Source organism: Lissotriton vulgaris, chromosome 2_1 (genome assembly GCF_964263255.1).
Source record: "Lissotriton vulgaris chromosome 2_1, aLisVul1.2, whole genome shotgun sequence".
Classification (NCBI taxonomy): Eukaryota; Metazoa; Chordata; class Amphibia; order Caudata; family Salamandridae; genus Lissotriton; species Lissotriton vulgaris.
Window position 1 is genome coordinate 1551534040 of NC_141687.1, and position 19172 is coordinate 1551553211.

A 19172-nucleotide genomic window follows, 5' to 3' on the forward strand; every position below is an offset into this window, starting at 1 on the left:
CAACTGGTTATCCTGAAAACTTACCTTAGATGCTTTCCTCGTGAACCATTTTTGGTCTACTTTGCTCTAAAACGCCCATTACTGTCATATGTTTTTTTATTACACTGTAATCTATAGTTTATCAAGTCCTCCCACACACAAAAATTTGCTGATCCAACACTGGAATTTCCTTAAATCAAGTTTTTATCAAGTAAGTTTGACTTTAACTCTGGAATGCATTGCAAGTTGGTCAATAATTGGTATGTCTCCTCCCACAAATACTGATATAGCAGGCGTCTGTGATTTTGGTATGAGTGAATGCACTTAGAAATGAGAAATTACACTGAGACTTATAATTACTGCACCGAAATACCTTCAGAAATTGCCCATTTTTCTTTCATGTTCTACTTGAAAACTGGAAATACCGAAAATGCAGTAATCCAACATTCCTTGTAACTCCTTTCTGTGGCGGAAAGGCCGGCAGGGAGAGGCTGCTGGAACCCGACATAGTAATCTCAAGGGCGGAAAGAGCCGCCCTTGGGATTACTGGCTGCATTCCAACTGGCGGACAGGCTCTCTGAGCCCGTTGGAAGCCAGTCGGAATGACCATTGGATTCCTTTCCAACTGCCTCCAATGTAATGAGGCGGTTGGAAAGGAATCCAACTGGCATATTACGATGCGGTCGGAAAGGGTCCGACCGATGGTCGGAGCTGTTTCCGTCCACATCATAATAGGGCCCTAATGTATACTTGATCCAATAAGTTCAGTAATACCTTCAAGGAACACCCTGGTCGTATTACACATTAGACCATCTTCACATGGTGTTAAATGAGTGATGGCCGAGTGGAAATTTGTTTCTCTTTGGATTCTACATATCTGGATATAACGTTTAACCAATGGGCTGGGCTTAATCTGAGATAACCCATGTCTTTTGTTACACTCTCTATATTTTAAGTACCTACATACTCCCTTATAAAGTGAGCAACAATTTGTCTTATACTATCTGGCAGATTTGAGCTGGGCCCATTACCCCCAGGTCCCTTATGTCCTCGGCCCATTCATTACTTATGGAGATTACTATCTCCTGACAGAAAATCAAAACAAGAGGAATGCTGGGATATACCTACTGCCCCTCCCCCCGGGAGTATAAAGGTAGTACCTACCCAGCAGACCTCCTGTTCTTTTTTTCTGTCTTCGACAGAATGACTGATGGATGCTGTGATTGCTGAGCGAGGCTGCACCGGCTCCTGCTGGGCTTGAGTGGCGTGCTGTGCTCGTCTGGATCCTCCTGCCCGGCTGCCTGGCTTCTCGGGCAGGGGTGTGGTTCCTGTTGTGTCTCCCCCCCGGCCTGCCGGGCTTGCTGGGGGGGATTGACTTCCTTGCAGCCGTTCTTCCGGGTTTCCGGCCCTTTGCGGCTGGTGCGCCGCCTCCCGGTTCCTTCCGGGTCGCTGAGCGCGTCTCCCCGTGCCTGGCCGGGTGGGAGACGCGCTGCGCTGGTGTTTCTTTCTCGGATCCGGCTGTTGGTGTGGGGGCCTTTCTGGAGCTGCTCGGGCCCCCGCTCCGGGTGAGTCCCGCTTTGCGGTGTTATTTTGCTCCCCCTGTCCGAGTGTGGTTTCCTGTTCACCGCTGCAGCCGGGGCTTGTCAGCCGGCTGCAGCGTGTCTAGCCGGTTGCTCTGTTTCTGATGTGCTGCGCTGCTGGCTTTGTGTCTCTCTCCCTGCAGGTTTGGCTCTCCTGCCTCGGATGTCTCGTAGCGGCCGCTGCGGAGTCCAGCCTGTGGTGGAGGCGTTTCTCAGGAGTTTTTTCTTGGGGTGCCTATGCAGGATGCCTCGGATGCCTCATGCCTGCCAGTACTGTGTCCTGCCTGGTGCTGCAGCGTTTTTCTCGACAGTGTGCTTGTGATGCCTGTGCGTGTTTCATTCATGCACATACTGCCGGCTTTGGGGCTGGTGTCCCGAGTTCGGTCCTTGTTGGTTCCACATCCTGTACTTTGCTGTTGTCTTTGTACTGGTTTTCCCCCATCTTGTGTTTGTCGTGTTGGCGGGGTTTCCTGTGTGTTGCCGCTCTCTGCTCCCGACGTCGGTGTGTTGTTGGCCTGTGGCTTTCTGTCCGGGGTGCGCACTGTACGGTTGTTTGCTTTGTGCTGCCTCGCTTTGTGGCTTTGCACTGTTGAGAGCGAGTTTGCTGCGTCTGTTGCGTGGCTGCTGGGCCGCTGCTGTCCCTTACTCTCTTCTTGGCTACCTACCTCTGTGGTGGGGCTGCTCTGTCCCTGCCGATCTGCCTGTCGTGCCCTTTCGATTTGGGCGGACGACTTGGCGGTGGGTGGTCCTGGGGGAGTGGTTGTGTTCTGTTGCTGCCTCTGCAGTCTTTAGTGCTGCCGCCCTTGGTTCATGCCTCCCTTCGACTCGCCACGCTTCTTGGTGGGGCGCTGGGCTTTGGGTCTGGGTTTCTGGGGTGTTTCCTGGGCCCGGGTCTGGAGGGGTGTGTACGCTGCTGCCTGCCGTGGTGGCTGGTTGGGCTATTCTTTGGCCCCTGTTTTGTTCTGGGTCTGGTGGCTCTGTGATCCTCTTCCCTTCTGGGTGTGGGGTTTCCTTTGACCTTCCTGTGCACTTGTTGTGCGGGGGTCTGTATGAGTGGCTGTGCGGGGTGCTTTCCTTGTTGTCCTTGCTGCCTGTTCCGTTGCGGCTGGGTGTGGGTGCCTTTCTTCTTGTCGTGGGCTCCTCGCTGCCGTGTTACTGCTCGTCCGCCTCCTGGGTTGCCTTGGCTGGCGCTTCCTTTCTCTGTGTTGGTTGGCGCTTTGCCCACTGTCGATCCGGTCCCCTGTGCGGCGTTTTCTTTGGCCTCCGCTCTGGCGGTTTTGCGCCTCTGTTTGGTGTCGGGGCTTGTTTGTGGGCTCTGTGCTACCTTCCCTTTTGGGGTTTCCTGCTGCTGCTGTTTCGGGGGTCCGCGCTCCCTTCGGCTGTCCCCGGTTCTCCTGGGGTGGACGTTCCGGGGGTCTGTTCCCTTGGTTCTCTTCTTCGAGGATTCCCCTGCTCTTGTCGCCTCTGGGGCTGTTTGCCCTTTCTGTTTCTGGCTTGGGTTCCGGTCGCCTCTGTGGTGGCTGGTTCTTTTGCTGCTCCTGCCTTTGCTTGCTCGTGGGTCCCCTGTGTGGTTGGGGTTTCCCTGCCTGCTGGTTTGCGGCTTGCCCTCTGGTGCTCTGAGGCCGGTGTCTCTTCTTTTTCTGCTTCGGCGGCCTGTTTGGGTTGCCTTCTGCTCCGGCTCTCTGCCCCGTCTGGTGCGGGGTCGTTGTTCCTGCTTCTTGGGCCGCTGTGCGGTGGGTCCTGTGGGCTCCCCTCGTTCAGGTTGGCCTGCCGTCCTGTTCTTCCTCGGTGGTCTTGCCTCCTCTGCGGGCTGGCTGTTGTGGCCTCTGCCCTGCTTGGGGATCCTGGTTCTTCCCTTCCGGGTTCCTGGTCCCTCCTTAGCCTTGGCTGCGCCTGGTTCCTCTCGTGGGTGCCGTTGGTTCTTTGGGGTGCTCTTCCGCTCTGCCTCTGCTTGGGTGTCTTTTGCTGCCTTGGGTCCGGCTGTTCTGATCCTCCCGGCCTGCGCCTGTTGTCAGGCGTGGTGCGTGGTGGGGGGGGCCTGCTTGGTCCTTCTGGTGCTGTGGCCTTCCCTTTGCTGGGTTCTGCTGTTTCCTGGCGTCCCCTCCTATGTCTGCTGTGTGGTCTGCCTGGTGACTCCTGGCGGCTGCCGGGTCCTGTCGTGCCTCCTGTTCTGGGGGTTGGAGGTTGTTCCCGCGCTCCGCTATCTGCTCGGTGGCTTGGTCTGGCCTGGTTGGTTCTGCCTGGCCGCCTGGAGCTGTGGGGTGCGTTTGGCCTCTTCCTTGGTTTTCTTCCCTGCCTCTTCTGGTTTTGGGTGTGGTGCAGGGGGCTGTTGTTGTTGCCTCTCCTGGGCCTGTGGTTTTTTTCTCCCGGGTTGTCTGCTGGGTCTGCCTTCCGGCCTGCCGGGCTTGCTGGGCGGCATGACTTCCTCCTGGCCGGTGTTCCGGTTTCTGGGCCCTTTGGGGCGAGGGCCCCTCTTCCCCGTGTCTTCCGGGTCGCTCAGCGCATCTCCCCGTTGCTTGGCCGTGTGGGAGGCGCGCTGCGCTAGTTGCTGTGGCCTGCGTTTGCTTCTGCTTGGCTTTCGGCCGTGGCTTTCTGTGGTGGCCTGTTGCCTTGGGCTTCCTCCCTGTTGGCTCCTGCTCTGGGCTGGTCTGCCTTCTGTTTGTGCGTCCTGCTCTGGGTTTCCTGGTTGGGCTCTTTCTGCGGTCCTGGACTGCCTGGTGGAGTGTCTTCTGGGAGTTTCATGGGTGGCTTGGCGCTTCTTTGCGGGTGCCCTGTATGCCTGTGGGGTGTCTGGTCCCTGCGTCGTGGGGTTCCGGTTGCTTATGGTTGTGGTGTGTTCCGGTCTGGTTCTTGTTTCTGGCCGTCACGCTGTTGCCTTCTTGTTTCCCCTTCTTGCCTCTTCTGGGGTTCGTTGGGGCTTCGGCGGGGCTGTTGGCTCTCGGGCCTATGCTCTGTTGGGGTCTTGCCCCCTTTGTCCTTCCCTTGTTTTGGGTTGGTTCTGCGGGTTGCTTTGGCTTCGGCTTGGGCTTCCTGCCTGTATCCCTGGTTGCGGCTTTCGCCGTGCGGGGTTCGTCCCCTGTGCTGGCCCTGCCTTGGGTCTTGCCGGGCTGGGGGTTGTGGTTTACTTGTGCTTTCCTCCCTGGCTGCGGTTGCTTCTGTGAGGTCCTCTGGGGTGGTTTTGCCTCTGTCTCTCTGGCCTCTGGGTTTCTGCCCCGGCCCTTTGCTTGGGCTGTTTGGGGTCTTTGTGCCTGGCCTTTTTCTGCTTTTGGCTTGCCTTGGCTGTGGTTGTTGTGTCCTTCGTGGTTCCCTTGCTGTTGTCTTGGGTCCTCCGGGTCCTTGGCCCGTCCGGTTGCTCTCCTGCTTTGGTGTTCAGGTTTGCCTTCTTCGGGCTGTTGATTCCTGCTCCCGTTTCCTCCGCTTTGGCTGGAGTTCTGTTTTGGGGTTCCTGGGGTTCCTTCGGTTCCCTTTCCTCTTTTTCCGGGTCTCTTGTCCCGGTTGGTTGCCCTTGTTGGTTGTTCCTGCTCGGGTTTCCTGGTGGGGCGGGTTCCCTTTGCCTTGTGTCCTCGTCTTGCGGGACCTGGTGGCTTGGCTTCCTCGGGTTTGCTCTTCGTTCCCTGGTGTCTGGGGTTTCTCTCTTTCCCTGGCCTTGGGCTCGGTCTTGACTTTCGGGTCGAGTTCTGGTGGGCTTCAGCTGTTATTCTAGGTTGGCCCTTTGGTTCCTCTGGTCCGCTTGTCTCCTGCCGGTTCTGGCGTGGGTTGTCTTCTCCTGCCCGTTTCTGGCTTTTTGGCCTGGTGGTTCTTGGCCTTTCTCTTCGTTTGGCCTCTCTTCTGCTGTTGTCCCCTTGCCTGTTGTGGCTTGGGTGTCTGTGTTCGCCCTGTCGCTGGTTGGCTGTCGGGTGTTCCGGTGGTGGGCTGGTTGGCCTCGCTGGTGACCGGTCTGGTCTTCTGGCTGTGCGCCCTTGCTCTTGTTGGGTGTCTGCTGGTCTGGTTGGGGTCCCTCTTGTCGGGGGCTCTGCCTGGGGTTTCCCCGGTTCTTCCTTTTTCCTTCTGCGGTTGCTGCCTTGGTGTGGTTTCCTGGGTTGGCTTCTGTTTGGGTTGGGAAGGCCGGCTTTTTCTGCTTTGGTATTTCTCCATAAGTAATGAATGGGCCGAGGACATAAGGGACCTGGGGGTAATGCTACATTACTTACCGGTAATCCTCATTACTCCTGGTCCCGTTGTCCTCGGCCCATTCATACGCCCCTCCCTCCCTCCCGGGCGGCCGGCCTTCCTGTCTGGGCTTGTTAGTACAGGAGGTCTGCTGGGTAGGTACTACCTTTATACTCCCGGGGGGAGGGGCAGTAGGTATATCCCAGCATTCCTCTTGTTTTGATTTTCTGTCAGGAGATAGTAATCTCCATAAGTAATGAATGGGCCGAGGACAACGGGACCAGGAGTAATGAGGATTACCGGTAAGTAATGTAGCATTACTTGGAATCTTAAGCAGGCAGATATTCCACACGCCACTAACCAAATCCCAAATCTCTCAAAGCAGGAGGTAGAATCTGTAGGCATGCTAGGTGGACAGAGTATCTCCTTGAGTATCATCTGCCTTCTAGAAGATGGGCTTTCAAGCATTCCCTCTAAACCTTATCATTACTTCGATTTTGAAGCTGTATGACTACACAATGGCCTTAAAATGCAAAGGTACATTGCGGTGGTTGCAACGGATGTGGCTTCGCTGGGTATTCATACAGCCCTACTCACTAACCACAGATTATATTGTGAAGTTCATAGATGTAAATACAAATGCTTTCCATGTGGGATCTATCGTATGGAAAAGGGAAGCACAGGCAGGGACACCCATGCCACAATATTGTTGCTACTCAAGCCTCTGCCTCCAATCTGAAATACACCTTCTAAATGTATTGAAATGTTGCAGTGCTGCTCTGTTAGTCCACATGAAAGAAGAAACAGTGTTTGAGAGACGTGTAGAAACTCATACAGGCTGGTGCATGGCGGATTTAGACATTGTTTTATTGATTTAATCATCACAATTGTCATAGTGGACGTGATGAAAGCTGTCACGTGCCAGAGGTGTACAAATGCAGTAGACACCTACCTTTAAAGGGGCCATCAGTTGAATGATGTCACAATAGGTTTGACAACCCAATCAGACGTCATCAAACAAACAATCCAGAATTGCATTGTTGGTGATTGCTTATGATGTAAGACTGGGCAAGAGGACCTCTGTAAACAGGACCTCTGTAAATAGTAATGAAAAAGGATCCATGTTTGTAGGCAATAATCTTACCTCCAACCGCATCACACCTGGAGACCATCTCCCACAGAACCAGCGCCATTGAGTAGACATCCATTTGTTTGAAGGACTCGAGATCTTCCAGATTGACTCTAGACTCCAGAACTTCAGGGGCCATGTACCTGGCAGTGCCAACCTGGCCAAGGACAGGAAAGCAGTGTTAAAGACATTACAGTGAAGTGGGTTCAGCACTCATCAACACTTTTGCACAAATCAGGAATAGGAAATTAAATCTTAACATGCCCAGTGAGCAAACTGTCTGGAAGATGCATCATTACTTTATGTGGTTGTCAAACTGTAAGATTTTTACTTGGGCTAACTAAGTGAAGCTGGAAGGGAAAACAAAGCAGTTGTAGGACTATAAGTTGGCAGTTTTTACTCTGCCATCTTCTCTACCCAGAAGAATAAAACAGGGATCGATGGAATCAGTGGTGCCATGAAATTTAGGGGGACACCTGCCATACCCATGCCACATGCCCTGCAGATGTACTTCACCTCTGTGATCCGATACATGGGCAGGAATTTCAGGGATGAGTATTCGCTTCGGATGACTGCATGAATGGTTGGTTAGAAGGAAGATTGGAGAATGGTGGATGAAAAAGGTGGATGGATTTATGGGAGCTCGGATGGATGGGATCAACAAACACTGACATGCAGCGACCATCGTACGAAGAATAATTAAATAGAAAAGAATTCACAGAAGAAAGTGGATGAGTACTATTGAATAGGGAGAGAGAGACGTGGCCGAGAAATGGAAGGCAAAGAGGAAAGAACTAAAGGGATTGCGATAACCTGATAGAAGGAAATGGAGAAAGGGGAGGAATAGAATTGAGAAAAGGGGAGATGCAGGAAAAAAGAAGGAAAGATGGTGACACAGAGGTCAGAGTGAAGAGAGCAAGGAGTGAAGCACAAACAACTACCTTCTCCATTGACTGTAATCAGAACACCAACAGATTTCTTTGGAAAATAATATTTTCATGAGGTGGCCACCCACTCTGCCAAGGGCCTACTCCCACACCCAGACCAAAGTTTTCTGAAACAGAAAGTACCAAAATGTTGTTTTGTTTATTTTAATAAATGAGTTCAAGTGGCTCCAAACCTGCAAAGAGCTGCTATTAATTGTTTTTCCATTTCATCTCATTGTCATACAAAAGAATTAACAGAATGGCCCCCTATGTAATGGAGGAGTCTGGGGGCACCCCTGCATGTGGGGGCTGCGGGGCTTGTGTTACACCTCTGGGTGGAATGCTTGAATTAATCTCAGCCACTGGTATTTACAAAAACCACATTCTGATCAAATGTTTTTTGCCGACAGTGCCACTTTAGCCAAAACCCGCCACATGCCTATCGGACTTGGCTCTGCCCCAATAGATACAGCCCAGCCTGAACTGCATTCCAAATTAATTAAGAAAGAATCATAAACAGCGTGTGACTGGCTTCGGCGTTCTCTATCAGATGCACTACATGAGCAAAACCTGAGAATGTAATAAGCACATTGTTCTGCACCCGGTGTCAAGGCTTCTGAGTTGGCCAAGCAGTTGATGGCGAAAAAATAAAAGTGGGTTGGTTTACTCTTGCAACGGGGCATTGCAGTGGTTTCAGGCCCCAGTTGGGCGCATCACTTTTTAGTTCGAAGCCTACCGTACAGCACAGGTGTTCAGTTTGCTGTAGACATCTTGGAGACATTCAGAAATCTTGTCTGAGGATGTCTTCTGCCAATTGCTTTCCATTGACTTTGTAGTTTGTAACTCACATTTGCTTGCTGTCTATTTGCTGACTCTACTTGTTTTAGGCTGTCCAGCTTCAGTTCGTCCTTTCCCCTGCCCAAACCTTCTTTACTGTGTCCTTCCAAGATCTCACTTTCTGTAAACTGGCCTTATCTGCTCACATTTGCCATGCATTTAAAATCTAAGCTCACATGTCAGGCTCCATCAAGGGAGCTTGGAATTTACTTTTCTTTCTGTGACTTCAAAGTGAGAGCGTTTATAGAAAAGCAAGAGGAATGCAGATTACTCTCCCCAGGGAGCCTGTTCATTTCTAGTCTATGCTCAGTTTACAAAGCTGTAACATAACCCTTAAAATAGCCTGCATGGAGGAGGTGCGCAAACAAAACAATTACTAAACATGACCTCTCTGTTTACAGTCAGTGGGTCCGTGTACCGGACCCTTGTAATAACAAGCATTGGCAAGCCACAATTACACTCAATTAGAAAGAGACTCAGGGCCAGATGCATCAAGCGAAATGCGCTCGCAAAAGGGCCAAATTCTCAGAATCTGGCCCTTTGCGAGTGCAATTTTTGCATTTGGGATGCATCATCCCAAATGCAAAAATCGCAAATAGAGAATTCGCTAAATTGCGATTGTTTGCATTTAAGGAATCTCAAATTGAGCTTCCTTAAATGCAATGCATGAAAGTATCAAAAATAGCGAATTCGCTAATAGGGCACGCAAATTACCACGAAGTACAACTTCATGGTAATTTGCAAAAACTTTGAAAAATGCACTTTTGTGCATTTTTCAAAGTTTCATGTTGCGCACACACATGCCATAAGGGCATGTGTGTGCGCAACATATGTGTACAGATCACATTCAGGGGTGTAACAGGGTGTCCTTTGGACACCCCTGCACCCTTGAACTCGCAATCTCAATTTGCGAATCGCTAATTGCGATTCGCTAATTGAGATTGCGATCCCATTCATTCCTATGGGCCTCTAGGCCCATAGGAATTAATGGGGAGGTATTCATTAATTGCGACTCGCAATTTGCGAGTCGCAATTAAGGAATTCTAAGGAATCGCTATTTTTATAGTGATTGCTTGATGCATTCCATTTTGCTATTCCTTATTAGCGATTCCTTATTTTTCGCTAATAAGGAATCGCTAAATGGATGCTTGATGCATCTGGCCCTCAGTATATGCAAACAGCCGCGGCTCATGCAGGTAAGAGCATTGGAGAGGTGGGGCTGGGTTGAGGGGGATTAGACAGACGGCCACAAGGGAAAATTAAATGAACTATAAATTTTCCCTTGTCTGTCAAAATCCACCGCCCCCTCCCCCCAACCCAGCCCCACCGCTCTTCCCTGCACGGGCCATGGCTGTGTGCATCAAATGCATTAACACCTTGCAATAAAAATCTAGATGACACAGATTACTGCTTTCCTGACAGGAGTCCAGAAACCCGCTACATTATTTACACTACAGCCTTAAACCTCCTGCCTATGTAAAAACATAGTTTTTATACTATTTGTTGGATGCGGGTATTGTCAACAATGAAATAGGTAAACATGTTCCACTGAAACAACAATGGCCTACCACTAGGGCCGGCTTTGGCACTTTTGCCATCTGGTGCGACACTCTATGCCACTTCAATCTATGCCTCTCTACTTTACTCTGCACCACTCTACTCTATGCCAGTGCACTCTATCTCTCTCTACTATGCACTACTGCACTCGTTGACACTGCACTATATACCAGTTCAGCCTAAACAACTCAACTCTACTCTTCATCACTGCACCCTACGCCACTCTACACAATTGCGCTCTACATCGCCGAACTCTATGCCACTCTCTTCTACTCGGCACTACTGTACTCTGGCCAACTCTACTCTGTGCCTTTGCACTATACTCTGCACCACTCAACTCGGTGCCACACTACTGTACTCTCTGCCATTACACGCCATACCATTGAAAGCTACACCACTCTACTTTAGACCTGTGCACTCTACCCTGCCACTCCATTTTACCATGAACCACTCCACTCTACACCACTTCACTCTACTCTGAAACAATCTGTTATGCCAGTGCACTCTACTCTTCATCACTCTACTCTACCTCACTGCACTCTATACCACTTTATTCAAAACTAAAGCACTCAATGCCACTGCACTCTACGCCATTCTACACTGTACACACTGTACTTTACGCCACTACACTCTAGGCCACTCTAATTCACTCTATGATACTCCACTCCATGATGTTCTACTCCATTAAACTCTTCTCCAAACCATGACCTTCTATTCCATGAGCCTCTACTCCACTCTACAACACTCTACTCTACGCCACTCTACAACACCACTCCACTCTGGGACGCTCTACACAACTCCCTCTGTCACTACATGCTACTTTACTCTACTATATTCTACAATAGACTACTCCACTTTATGACACTCCCCTCTACGCTACTCGAGTCTACAACACCCTATACCATTCCACTCTCCTACACTACTCCACTCTGTCACTCCACTCTACGACAATCTACTCTGATCTAAGCCACTTTACTCTACAGCACTCTACCCAACACACTCTACGCCACTACACTGTACTCTAGACCACCCTGTGACACTCGATGCCACTCCACAAATACTCTGTAGCACTCTAGCCACTCCACGACACTCTATTTCAGTCTGACATTATACGCCACTCAACTCTACTCCACACTACGCCCTTCCACTACAACACTCTATTCCCTTTACTACACTCCACACCACTCCACTTCACTCCACTCCACTCCACTCCACACCACTCCACACTACTCAAATCTACTCTACACCTCTGTGCCACTCCATATAACTCCATTCTACTCCACTATACGATACTCCATGCCACTCCCCTTTACCCGACTAACTTTTAGCCATGCTGAACAGCAGCCACGCTGGTGTGCAACATAACTAAAACATATGGACAAAGTCAATAGCTCTTGCATAGGTGAGACCTATTAGCTTTGCCAATACTTGCTAAGACAGGCTGTGGCTCCTCACAGAAAGAGATGAGCTGTGGTTTATTCGCGGGCTGCACGAATATGTGCTGATCTTGGAAAAATTGACCTAGGTGAATGATTTTAAATCTAAAGATAGAAAGTGATAGTAAAGGGTGTGAGAAAAAGAAAATAAATACGACAAAACAAAACATAGATGAAGAAGAGAGAAGCAGCGAGTGAATAGGAGAGGCATCAGGGGCCTGCATGGAGAAACAAGATGGGAAGTTATGTCAAAATATAAAGATGAATCACTCAGAAAAGCTATTTGATTGCACTGGTGAACAAATTAACTACCTAGTCCATACATTCCGCATGTATTGCGCAGGGACAGTGACTGGTCTCTCTAATGTGCCTCACCAATGCTTCCCGAGTACCCTACTTGACATGCCTAACCAAGGATTCTTTTCTGAAGGCACTTACTACTGACCATTATGTTGGTGGACGTGTCAGGGCGAAAACTTTAGATATAACAGGTTCTTAGTTCATAATTTAATGTGAGACTCTGGCAAGTTGGCTGCCTTGCAGAAATATCCATAACACTTCAAAGGCATGTTTTCATAGTTCCAGGTTTTTGAATAGAGAAGTGCATAAAAGGCCAAGTATAAACCTTCCTAGAGGCATATAGGTAGTTGTGGTGTTTTGAAGATGCATGTTGTCGTGCATCAAAGATAAGTAATGAGTGCGTGTGCAGTGGAAGAAAGGGAACAATGGACCTTCAGGAGCTCCAAGGTTTCACCCTATCACCTCGCCAAGCAATTCCCTGGAAACCAGCATCTTGTCAGAAGCATTACATTGACAGGACCATTACCGCATGGCAAGTCGATATAATGGCCAAAGTGAGGTAATAGCAAAGGTGAGCCAACGGCAGGGGGGTAGGGACATAGATGTCCACCAATGTGATCATGTGGGACGGGGGAGAATGGCTGGATGGATGACAAAGAGGAGATGGACCTCGCCACTGGGAAACACTAAACTAATTACGTTTACTACTGCTTTTGAGAGCCCTGATTTCCACAGCAACACTGCTGCAACAGCACATTTTACATAAAGTTTTTATTTCTACACCATCTCTCATGGAATGCACATTATTTTTGACAGTGTCTTTTTGTCTGTATATAACTTACATTATACTTCATTGCTTGAAAAGCGTTCTACATGGCATTTGTTTTGATGATGATTGCATCATTGATTTGAGTGAGATGCAATTAACACCTTAGCAGCTATGGAACGTCCAGCTACAGTGCTGGACATTCCATTGCGCAGGTGCAGTTGGAACGTTCAACGGCCGACGGCAGCACTCCCGAGGTAGTGGTGCCGTCGGCTGCCAAACGTTCGAAGCACTTAAGGGGTTAAAAAGCCTCCACAGTGTTTCTGTCAGATTCCCTCCATTTTTAGGTCGAGCCTGGGCAGCGCCTGCTCTGCGAGGCATGCTTTATTCAGGTATGGACTTGAAGCTCCACCCCACTCTCCGCCCATATTTTTCATTGGCTTGTGTCATTGTCCACTGTAAACTGTGGCTTTTCATTTGTCAGTAGACGTGTCTTCTTTTGTAACCTCCCATCAGGACACCCCCTGTTATCAGTTTTGTTACTCTGTAGGCTTTAATTACAGCCTCCAAGCCCTTTGTCTCAAATAGCTATGTCTCTCATAATGCTTTTGTTTTAATCTTTGTAGCACAGGTGCCTAATGCATTTGCAATGCAATAGGTCTTGCATTTGTGAGAGTTTAAGCTATTGGCATTGTAAATGAGAATACCTTTTTTTATCTGTTTTAAAAACAACACATAATTCAAAAGCTGTGTCATTTACAATGCCAATAGCTCAAACTCTCATAAATGCAAGACCTACAGCATTGCAAATGCTTGTTCATGAATGTCACCTCAAGGAAACATTGTTGCTTACTGTGTGATCTTGCCTATGTTTCCTAGATAGCTCCCATTACTTTAGAATATGCTACACAGTTTCGGAGTTTCCATTCGGAAAAAAACTTGACCAATCAGAGTTGATGCTGAGCCTGATGGTGATTGGTCAGAGAGAACTATTACTTGCACGTGCAGGTTCTGCTAGTATTTAAGTAGGTAGTTGTTCTGTCACTCCTTTGAACTCAGTACCAAGCAGTGTCCAGCTGCTTAGGGTAGCTTGCAGGAAGCATGCTTGAGCAAAAGTATGTTATATTGTTCACTGAAGCTAGTCTTGTGTCTTTATATACGTGTCAATACAATCATGATAAGCAGAGAACATGAGCAGAAGAACAAGCTGCTGCTCTATAGATCTCACATGATGATGAACCCTTAATGCTGCAGGCTAAGCCCTGAAACCTTCTGGCACAAGCTATCTTGCCAAACAAGCGTGTGTTTTTCAGATCCTTGAGAGTATGGCTCTTGGCCACCACAGGGAAAATACTACTGTTACTGCCTGTGTCAGTGCACAACAATACGATGTCACAACATCTCTGCGATTGTGGATAGGGCACTCACAAAAAGGTTTACTCGATTACTGATGTCTAAGGAGGACCACATCTCCAGCGCACCTTGACAAAGGCAAGGAGAGCTCCACTTATTTCAGAGTGGGTTACCAGAGGGGTCTTCACTGATTTCTAAATGTCCCTTATGGGGAGCCCAAAAAATCTTTCAGAAGAACTTGCTTTGTCCATGAATCAGAAAATCAGTAATCATTGCTCGTTTCTACAAGAGAACAGTGCTCCTCCTCAGAGGACTTTTGGATGTGTTCGGCTTAGGGAAGTGAGCTATGACGTTTTAGGGACAAAGGATGTTGGTGGTGCGTGGTACTGTATGCTGTCTCCATACTCTTCGTTGGAAACTTCTCAATATGGGAGTACGAGAACTAAGCACGATACGGTTGAAGAAAGAATCTGGGATGTCAGAGATTTATAATAGTTTCTCAGCACTAGCAAAGAGGGATGGCCACCTCCTCAAAACATCTTCACAGAGACATGTCAGGAGAGTGCCCTCTATTGATAGTTCTCCAATGTGCAGAGTTCTTACCAACATCAGAACATAGGAAAGACAGCCATTTTCTTCAGGAACGAGTGAAACACTCCATTGTGCAACAAAGATGAAAGTAATAAACTATGTAGTTTCCTTGACTGAGCATGTCCATTCTTAGCCGCGATGTGCACTCAGTTCTGTGTCCCTTCAGTGCAGTGTCAGTTCAGTGAAACACATGCTCATTGCAAACCCAAGTACAGTGTCTTTATAGGCTTAATGCCCCTTTAGAGCACATGGCCCTCAGTATAGTGCCACACCTGTACAGTGTCTCCTCAGTGCCATTCCCTTCATTGCACTGCCCATTCTGTGGAGTGTCCCATGAGGGCAATGACCCTTTCGGTGCAGTCTACCCTCTGTGCCATGCCTAATGCCTAATTTGTGGTGGTGGTTGCACGTGTTAGGCACCTCCAATCATTACTGGATTCATTTTTCATCAGAGCAAGAGAGAGAAAGACCGAAAAGGAAGAAAGAGGCAGAAAGAGAAAGACAGAGAAACAGTGATAAATGGATAAAGTGGCGATGAAAAATAACCTGCAAGAGTGAGAGAAAGAGGCAGGCAATGCAATGTAGTGGAAGAGAGAGGCATGAGGGGGGACCAGGACTTCACATTTGGAAAGCCTTCCATTTATGCTCATGCATTTACATTTTTTCCCCCTAAAATTAAACACTGTTTGCTGGACTTGAGAGGGCTGTCATTGGCGTTTCTGTTCATTCAACAAACTAGATGGTGAAGTCGATTGGAAACTGATTAGTAAAAGTAATCTTTTAAATAAAAAGGTTTTAGAAATACGAGCAACCAAAAATTTAGAAAAATGGGAAGTTTACCAGATAACATACAGCAAAAACAGATGTAAAACCAGCCATAAAACACTGATCACAATAAGACAGAAAACAAACCACCCAGGGCATAGTTTGACACTGCAATAAAACAATTTTTAACAGACATCCTATGAGTTGGAAAAACTGTCAAACTGTGCAGACACCAGTAAATCGGATGGACTTTCAAGCCACCTAGTAGTACAAAACATCAAGACCAAATCAATCAATCAATCAAGGGTTTGTAAAGCGCGCTACTCACCCTTGAGGGTCTCAAGGGACAAGGGGGGGCGAGGGAGGGGATGGTTCCAGGTCAGTTGAAGAGCCAGGTTTTGAGGTCCCTTCTGAATGAGTGCAGGGTAGGAGAGCGTCTGATGTTAACAGTGAGCTTGTTCCCGGTCTTGGCTGCGATGTAGGAGAAGGCTCTCCTGCCTGTTCTGCTTCTGCGGATGCGGGGGACCTCCGCCAGGGCAAGGTCGGCGGAGTGGAGGTTCCTCTTGGATACGTGGAAAGATACTCTCTCGTTGAGGTATTTGGGTCCGCTGTTATTGAGGGATTTGTAGGCATGGGTGAGGAGCTTGAAAGTGACTCTCTTCTCGACAGGGAGCCAGCGGAGACCTCGTAGGCGTTGGGTCATGTGTTCGTGACGTGGTGTTCCGAGGAGGAGTCTGGCTGCGGCGTTCTGAATCGTTTGAAGTTTGTGTAGTTGAGTCTTGTTTTGTCCAGCATAGAGGGCGTTGCCGTAGTCCAGTCTGCTGGTAATGAGTGTGTGGGTGACGGTCCTTCTGCAGTCGGGGGGGGGGGAATCCATTCGAAGGTCTTGCGGAGGATGCACAGGCAGTTGAAGTTAGTAGAGGCCACGGCGTTGATCTGGAGGTTCATGGAGAGGGAGGAGCCAAGGATGATGCAGAGGTTTCATACGTGGTCAAGTGTTGTCCCAGGCGGAGGTGCAGGATCAGAGGATGAGAAACTCGGTCTTCTCTGAGTTGAGCTTCAATCAGCTGTCTTTCATCCATGCTGCCACGTTCTTCATTCCTTGCTGAAAGCAGAGTCTGGTGTCTTCGGGGTTATTTGTGAGTGAGAGGATGAGCTGGGTGTCGGCGGCGTAGGATACAATGCTGAGTCTGTGCTGTCTAACGGTGGGGGTGAGGAGGGCCATGTAGATGTGGAAGAGCGTGGGGCTGAGTGATGATCCCTGGGTTACTCCACAGTTGATCTTGGTGGGTTTGGAGAGGAAGGAAGGGAGTCTGATCTTCTGGGTTCTCCCAGGAAGGAAGGATTGGATCCAGTTGATGGCGGTTCCTTGTATACCTGCGTCTTGAAGTCTGGCTGCGATGTGAGACAGTGTCGAAGGCTGGGGATAGGTCTAGAAGGATGAGGGCAGCGGTGTAACCCTAGTCGAGTAGAAGGTGGATATCGTTGGTGGCAGCGAGGAGGGCGGTCTTGGTGCTGTGGTTGCTGCCGAATCCCGACTGGGATGTGTCTAGGATGGAGTTTTCTTTGATGAAGACGGTTAGCTGGGCGTTTACGAGTCTCTCAGTGACTTTCACCACAAAGGGGAGGAGAGAGATGGGCCGGTAGTTCTTCAGGTCTGTAGGGTCAGCTGTTGGTTTCTTGAGTAGTGGTTTTACCTCTGCCTGCTTCCAGTCGTCAGGGCAGATTCCGGACCTGAAGGAGGCGTTGATGGTCCGCCCTAGTTCGGGTGCGATGATGGCGGATGCTCTGTGGAATATGTGCAGTGGGCAGGAGTCCGTTGGGGCTCCTGAGTGGGTTTTCTTCAAGGTTGCGGTGATGTGTTTGACGGTGGAGGGGTCCCAGATCATGAGGGTAGGTTTATAGGCGGCAGTGGGTGGGCTGTTGGTGACCGGGGCTGATTCGCTGAAGTTGTCGTAGAGGGCCTTGATTTTCAGATGGAAGTAGGAGCTGAGTTTGTCGCAGAGTTCCTGGGAAGGTGCGATGTCTGTGGCTTCGCTGGCGGGCTTAGTGAACTGCTGTATGCCGTGGAACAGTTCCAAATCAGATCAAAGAGTGAACAAACCAACTCTTCAATCATGATAATTTAGCTAATTAAAAGTGATGGATTATTGACGGTACCAGGCACATTCATTTCCGCCTTAAAAGGGAGGTGCACTCTATGATTGCTAACTCTGCTATTAAAAGGTAGGACAATATAGCTGCATGTTATATACTTTGCTTGAATACAAGCATGTGCGTCATTTCGGGGCCATGAGAGGTTGCAGCTGCGACTCCTGGTTTTCCCCTTGCACCCCTGGCTCTCCCTTCACGACCCCTGACCTCAGAGGTGCCAAAGTCAGTGCCAGGAACACAGTGGCAGATGGTGCTGATGGACGTCAGTTGGGCTCAACTCTTTGTTTTCTCTCAATTGTTTTTATTACACTGATGGTGAATAATGCTTCATTACAATTAGCAGGAATATGACCTTCTCTGGCAGTTGAGGTAAATAAAACAAAATGCCTTTAAATGTATGTTGTGTGCGTGCCTAGGGGTGAATGTATGTTTGAGAGAGAGAGAGAGAGAGTGTGTAAGGGTGAGTGTGTGTGTGTATGTATAAGCATGAGTGTGTGAGTGAAAATGATGGTCAAAGGGTGTGAGATGTCACTTCCACCACCCCTGGCATTTTGGCGAATTGACGTTCTTGAATACAAGTCCTGAAATCTTACAGATTAGCTAAACAATAACCATGAACCATAACAATAACCATTGGCTACCGATCGAAAAAAGAATACAATTCAAAGCCCTCGATGGGTAGCGACATGCTTTACAAATGGCAAATAATAATAATAATTACAAAAGGTGTGTGACTGAAGTAAAGGTGTTTTTCTACTTTAGACCTAAATTTACCATTTTGTACTGATGGTTTGTATCTATTTCTGTTTATTTGTTTGCTTTTCCTACAGTATTTGTAGCCACTGAATATGTTGCCTTCCTGCTGTTTCAGCGCTCATTTTGCTCTTTCAGTCCATGGTGAGCTGTACGTTTTCCATTTGGAGTTGGTACAGCTGAACATCAGTTGCAGGATCCACAATGCGATGTTTTTTCGAATCTGTGTGTGACTGGCCGTGTCTGTTTGCTGATGAGGTGGAGAAGTGTGGCTCACTGGTTAGAGGAGGCAGACCCGGACGCTGAGATCAGGCCCGGGACCAGGGTTCAATTCCCGACGTGGCAGGGTCTTGAGCCCAAAATGTCCACAGACTCGGTAATTCTCGCTTCGGTGCCTACTCGAATCACAGATTCACACTCTGCAACCCTGGGCAATAGCTTGCTTAATCTCCACAACGGCCCCCGCGGCGGGTTACCTGGCTTTCACCTTGGGGGATACCAAGTAGGGGCGATCTCACAGGGAAAAACCTGCACGAGTTCCCAATGCAAAGCGCTTTGAGACCTGGTGGTGATATTGCGCTATATAAAAACCCATCCATCCATCCACAAGTGATAAAGGGTGGCAGAACAATGGCTGAAGTTGGTCTTCAATCTTGTGTGTTTTGTCTTTGAAAATCTTCATGTTTGAAAAATGCACACCTTCTCTTCTTTTGGGATTTATTATTCCGCTAGAGTTGTCTAATGCGTGCGTGCATCACAGTGCTGTGAACGTCCCTCTCAGCATATCAAATATGTTGCCATGTACGGGGCATAAAGGTGCTCCACAGTCAATCGGTTTGGCCTCAAATGTTTTCAATTAATCCGACATAAACATAAGAAACTGTCTAAATCTGATCT

At 48.8% G+C, this 19172-nt stretch overlaps 1 protein-coding gene across 1 annotated transcript in view; it reads right to left on the reverse strand.

Moving 5' to 3' along the window:
- Window positions 1–19172, reverse strand: part of LOC147732888 (TGF-beta receptor type-2-like) — a 407586-nt gene that overhangs the window by 53325 nt on the left and 335089 nt on the right. The window contains exon 5 of the mRNA XM_086957433.1: window positions 6853–6994. Coding sequence (XP_086813559.1) covers window positions 6853–6994 — 142 coding nt within the window. The remainder of the gene's footprint in view (window positions 1–6852; window positions 6995–19172) is intronic.